At 40.0% G+C, this 6,283-nt stretch overlaps 1 protein-coding gene across 3 annotated transcripts in view; it reads left to right on the top strand.

The window, feature by feature from the left end:
• Positions 1-338: 338 nt before the first annotated feature.
• LOC107564853 (centrosomal protein of 192 kDa) overlaps positions 339-6,283 on the top strand; it is a 21,368-nt gene continuing 15,423 nt past the window's right edge. For all 3 annotated transcript variants that reach the window (XM_016250026.1, XM_016250025.1, XM_016250027.1), the window contains exons 1-9: positions 339-486; positions 559-958; positions 1,091-1,243; positions 2,071-2,135; positions 2,249-2,467; positions 2,989-3,130; positions 3,217-3,308; positions 3,409-4,525; positions 5,461-5,578. In XM_016250026.1, coding sequence (XP_016105512.1) covers positions 367-486; positions 559-958; positions 1,091-1,243; positions 2,071-2,135; positions 2,249-2,467; positions 2,989-3,130; positions 3,217-3,308; positions 3,409-4,525; positions 5,461-5,578 — 2,426 coding nt within the window. In that variant the 5' untranslated portion in view covers positions 339-366. The remainder of the gene's footprint in view (positions 487-558; positions 959-1,090; positions 1,244-2,070; positions 2,136-2,248; positions 2,468-2,988; positions 3,131-3,216; positions 3,309-3,408; positions 4,526-5,460; positions 5,579-6,283) is intronic.

Here is a 6,283-nt window from a genome sequence, read left to right as displayed (position 1 = left end):
AGATGACACATTTAATAAGGTTAGGGGGAAAAAATGACCATTTATAAACATAGTGGGAAATTACATCTGTTTTGTTACATACAGCAACTCATTTTAAGTTAACTATTTCTTCCTCTTTCCAGTCACAGAGCACTTTATTTTGAGAGTCGTTTAAGTGAGATTGGGGGAATTGTAATGTTTAATCATTTCTTTTATTCTGAAAATAATTTTTGCATTGAAATTTGCATAGATTTTTGTTTGTATATGCTGTCAATTATAGTTCTTAGAAAGAAAATCTGTATGGCAGGTCACACTTCCAAAAAATCGGAATCGGCCAAGAAAATTGCAATCGGTGCATCTCTAATTTTAACTTTTTGATCTTTTCAGATGGGTGATCGTGTTGGTCCAGTTGGCACAGGGGAGGCTGGTCATACTTCTGTGGCATCTGGACCTGCCAGTCGATGCCCAGTTAATTGGAGCATGAGTCTGGATCGACAGGAGGCTCTTGTAAGTCTTTGTCCATATTTTTGCTGTAGCAAAAATTGTTGATGATACCCTTAACACTTTTCCACTTAACAGGATGCAATGGATAACACCGCAGAAGCTCACCTGGACTCTGTATACTTGAGGGCAGGTGCTGATCACAACCCTCAGGACATTTCTTCCACAATCAGCCCCTTCCTTCAGGGCACCCAGAGCAGTTTCCACCTCTCTCAGGTACTTCAGGAATCACATAATAAAACAGAGCAAGGGATCGACCTGGGCCATACTGTGGATCTCGGTGCCCTGGGCTTGCGTGGTGGCCCTTGTGGGGATTCTCCAGTCCTCAATGAGCAGCAGAGCACCAGCAGTAAAGACGATCAACCTGGAGCGTCTCTGGATGCTAGGTACCTTTCCCAGAGCTTTAATGAGAATCATGAAGAACATAATGATGTTTGGAATCACCATACAGACAATGTGGGGCTTGAGTTACAGCAAGGTAACAGTCTTTTTCTTCCATTTCTAATGTACTGATGTCAACGGTTTCTCTGACATTTGTAGTATTACATGAAGTATTCAAAATAGTATTTGTATTTTATGATCTACAAATTAATGTTCAGTATTTCTTTAGGCACAAATGCCACTCAAAGTGTGGTCTACCAAAATGAAGAGGGAAAGTGGGTCACTGATTTGGCCTATTACTCTTCCTTCGAAAAGGAAATGGAAGCCAATATGCCTGAGGAAGTTGCTATGCCATTTCAGTCTGAAGATTTTCTTGCTGGAAGTAAGTGAAATAAGCAGTAATGTTCTCATTCTTAATGAAAATTCGTTTTTGGGTTACCATTCCTCAACTGACTCAACTTCGTGCATTTTTGAAGAATATGGCACTTTTTTTCAATTTAAAGGGATAGTTCACCCAAAAATGAAAATTACCCCATGGTTTACTCACCCTCAAGCCATCCTAGGTGTGTATGACTTTCTTCTTTCAGACGAATTCAGGATGGCTTGAGGGTGAGTAAATTATGGGGCAATTTTCACTTTTGGGTGAACTATCCCTTTAATGAAAGTGAATGCAGACTAAAAGCATTCCTGTAGCTCAGTCGGCAGAGCATGTCACAAGCAATACCAAGGTCATTGATCTCCAGGGAATGCATGAACTAATAAAATGGATTCCTTGAATGTGATATGTTACTTTGAATAAAAACATCTGCCAAAGGCATAAATGTAAAATAATTACCCAAGCCATATTATAGATTTGTGTGAGAATTGGATAAAAATGTAAGTTATTCACAAAAATTGAAATTTAGCTTTACTTGGCCTATTAAAGAAATAGCAATGTCCGATTTGTTCTTTTGAGTCAAACCTTGTTGATTCAATTCACAAAACCGAATGGTCTGAATGATGCATTTTGAAGCTTAAGCTCCAGTCCCCATGCATTGTAATTGTCTGGCAGTTATTTAGTTTCTCCTGTTGTGTTTGACTGGTGAAAGGCAGTCATGTGTGTTTGTAACAACATTAAGATGAGTAAATTGACATATTTTTGGATGAGTTAATACTAATTTAAATTAATTCTGTCATTGCTTTCCGTTGCATAATGTTGTCTTCCCTTAGGCCAGGCCATGGACAAGATAATTGAGGATCAGAAGGAGTTTGAAAAGGAGCACCAGTTTATGCAGGTATGAATGGTTCCCTGCAGGATTTTCAACCTAGATCTTAAATGTGTTGTACACAAATGCTCTTAGATGTGATTCAGCAACCAAAAAAATGTTTTTCTTTTGCCTCCTGGTAGGAAGAGCAGATTCAGGCTGTAAATATGAGTGAAGTGCTGGGAGACACCTCTTGGAAAATCCTGAGTAGTAGCAACATCCTCATGAGGGCCTCCCAGGTCTCCTCTGAAGTCGAGCCTGAGAACCAAAGTTATCTGCGTATTTCACTAGGGGAGTTTTTTCAGAGGCGCTCTGAAGCTCTGGGGTGCCTTGGGAACAGTGAAAAGGACAATGTTAAAAGGGTGAGGACTCTATCTTTAAGCAAATATCTTTTAAGATAACATCCTCACTGAAATGTTGACTTATCTGGAACACTCTGTGTGCCATACAAATGACTCTCACCATGTGAAGCTCCCAATTGCAAAACCCTTCCTGTAGGTCAGACGGTATGGCACTAGCAACCCAAAGATCCTGAGATATCCATGATATGCATGAACCCAATAATGTGTATCTTGAATGCAATGTAATTGAATACTGCTGTCAAATTTGGCCAGACTATATGTTAACAACCTTCCCATCAGGAATGTACCTGGAATGCCATAGAGCAGAGGTGTACAATCCTGTTCCTGGATGGTCAATGTCCAGCAGAGTTTAGTTCAAACCTGCCCAAACACACCTGCCTGGACGTTTCTAGTAATTCTGAAGACATTGATGAGCTGTTTCAGATGTTTAATTAGTACTGTAGCTAAACTCTGACGGAAGGTGGCCCTTTAGAACCAAGCTTAAAAGACAGTTATTCAGCCATTTGATATTTGTTTTTCAGCCATCTTTTGGATACTTAATTACCTCTCCTGAGAAGAGGGAACCTTTTGCGTTACTTCGACCCTCAGATTTGTTCTCCAGAGGAGGCTCCATCAATATTGAGACAGTTCCGCAAAGTGATGCTGATGAGACACTTAATCCAGGTGCATTCAACATACTTTGCTCATATTAGTTATTTAATAATTACTTTTGCTGAAGTTCTTTTTGATGTCCTTTATGTGAACTACAGATGATCTAGACAAGACTCTTGAGCCCAACACCGCTGAGGCCACACACCAGAATAATGTGCAACCACAAAGAACTGATGGACAGGTTTCCCAGGTATTGACAATGACAACCATTTAGCTTTGAACTGCTGCCATATGGTCTTTTTTTTTTTTAATTAGCCAAAATGTTGATACTTTGTCTGATTTTGGATTAGATCTCTGCACAATATGAAGATAAGGAGAGTTCTGGCCATAGTTCAGAATCACCCAACTCCAGCAGCAACCTTATGCTCAGTATCAGTACAATTGCCTCCGCAATTGCTGATGCCTCCATCAGCTCAGATCCAGCCCATCTTGCTGCCATGATCATGGAGCTGTCTAAACGGAACCGCTCTAAAAGCCGCCAGCAAGTAGCAGAAGAGTCGATTATGAGTTCTTATCCTGTAGCAGCCTCAAATCCGAATGGTCTGCTGGAGGACCTACAGAAGACCACATCAGTGGGTGAACTTAGTACTCCTGAAATGGAGAAATATCTGAAGAGGGCTGAGGTCTCAAGTAGTGACAGTGATGGATCCACCTCACAGTCCTGCTTGGACATCCTCACTTTAGCTGATAGTTTGGCCACTTCTAACAAGCAGACTCAACATCAGTTGGTGCCTCTGGATTACAGAACCATCCATAAAAATGAAGAGTGTTCAGTTATGGAAGAGCAAGCAGTTGACAAAAAATGCCAGGATCTGGCAGGTAACTCATCGAAACAAACCGAGGGTACTTATGTCGTGTTACCAAATCCAAGGTCAGACTTCAAACGAAGTGCAATTCCTCGACCCAAGTCAAGCAGTTTACCCACTGCCACTGCACATCCAGCCAAAAGATCTTTAGATTCTGGACAGTCATCATCATCTTCCACATCCTTCAAATCAAAACCTGTTGATTTCAAATCTGGCATTGAGAAAAACAAAAATGACTATCATGCAGCACCTTCCACCAATAAAAGTGTTCTTGAATCCAAGATCAAAATCGGAACGGCTCGACCACCAGTGGCCAGCACTTCCACCACAGGTAACCGCCGTTCTCTGAAAGGTGACGGGTCCGTGTCATCTCCTTTTGCCCCAAAGACTTCACCTGGCCTTCGAAATGGTAGCCGCTCAGAAGTAACGTCACTGAAGACCTCACCTCACAAACCCAGGACAACAGGAGAACGGACAGACAAACCTGCCATTAACCAGGCACGATCATCCAGAAGCCCTAAAGCCACTCAGTCGGTTTTAAAGGAGAAAATTGCAGCTGTTGATCGTCAGGATTCACTGCCAGCAACACAGGAGAAATTCGGTATGCCTTTTTTTTTCTCTCTTTTTTTTTTATATGCATACAAAACCAGCAATATGACCGATTTAGCATGTTAAAATCAGCATGAAATGAGAATTCACTCTATTTTCTAAATGCACGTTATTTCTTATTGTGAATGTTTTCATCTTATAATAAAAATTGACATTGGGGGCTGCACGATTATGACAAATCATAATTTTCGATTATTCACTTTAAATAATAGTAATTGCGACTATTACACACCATATAATCACAATTTATCGAATGATGTTTATACCATTGTTTGAAGCAACCGCATGCCATATTTTTAGATGAAAATAAACAAGCTGAAAACACTATGAAAAACTTTTATTGCTTTTCTATAGTATTAATCCTCAAATGTAAACTATACATTACCATACAAGTAAAAATATGCATGGTATTATAATGTTATACTAAAATGAAAACAATGGAAAAACCCTAAGATAACGTAGAAAAAAACACACATCTTAAGCACAAAGAATAACATAAGTGGGCTTTGAACACCGCTTTTTTGAATTGCTGCTTTGAACGATTACGTAATTGTGGTATCTGTAATTGTAATCGCGATTAGAAATTTGATGAATTGGGCAGCCCTAATTGACCTCATAGTTTTTCATCAGTGTCAATTTTTCAGATGAATTCGGGCTGTTAATTTAGTTTAATGGTCCACAAGTCTCACTTCAGACCGTTTTTGTAATGTATGTGCAAAGGTTTTATCTGCCACAATGTCATATCTTTGAGTTATACGTGTGATTAATGCCATATCATATAATTTGCTTTAATTGACAATCCTAGTTTATTACACTTATTTTTGTTTACTGCATCTGTTTGATCTCTTGTCTGTGCTTAAATATGCCTGAACATCATGCAAGTTTCAGAAAATTAGGGACATCAACTTTATTTACTTTTTATTGAAGGCTCACCTGAGAGCAGTGCCCCTGGTGTTGTGGAGGTCACCCATTGTAATTTCAGACCATCCACCTCCCCTCTTACCCACTCCAGTCCAAGCCAGGCCTCCATTTCAAGTGGAAATGGGTAAAATAAATTGTTTCTGAACATCATCTAATAGAATAGCGTATTACCTTTTTTGTGGTGTTAGCCACTTTCATTCGTGAAAGATGGTGGGGGTGGACAAGATTCTCATTTAAAGGGGTCATATGATGCTTTTTTAAAGATCATTATTTTGTGTAATTGGTGTAACATAATATGTTGACATGCTTTAATGTTCAAAAAACACATTATTTTTCAAATACTGTACATTATTGTAAGTCCTCTATGCCCCGCCTCTCTCAAACGCTTTGTTTTCTACAAAGTCCCTCCTTCCAACAAGCACAGTCTGCTCTGATTGGCCAGCTGACCCAGTGCATTGTGATTGGCCGAACACCGCAAGCACTCGTCGGAAATGTAATGCCCCTTACCATAATCGCAAGCTTCATCTTTCAAAATAAATATAAAGACAGAGCCCGAAAGGGGAACAGAGTCTCATGACAGACACAGTGATGAATGTGTTTGCAGTACACAAGCCATGGTTAAGACCGCTGACTCCACTGTGATGTGTGTGTGTCTCTGTCTCTCTCTCTCTCTCTCTCGCGCGCTTGCTCGCGCGCACACACACACACACACACACACACACGATGCGCAAAACTCCACATTTGAACAGTCAATAGCAAATACTTAAAATAATAACAAAACAGCAGCTGATTCAGAAGCGCCAGATTGTCATAGCAAAGTCAGAATGAC

This window comes from Sinocyclocheilus grahami, unplaced genomic scaffold (assembly GCF_001515645.1).
Source record: "Sinocyclocheilus grahami isolate Dianchi unplaced genomic scaffold, SAMN03320097.WGS_v1.1 scaffold967.1, whole genome shotgun sequence".
NCBI classification, from domain to species: Eukaryota; Metazoa; Chordata; class Actinopteri; order Cypriniformes; family Cyprinidae; genus Sinocyclocheilus; species Sinocyclocheilus grahami.
This window is presented reverse-complemented; position numbering and strand designations above follow the sequence as displayed.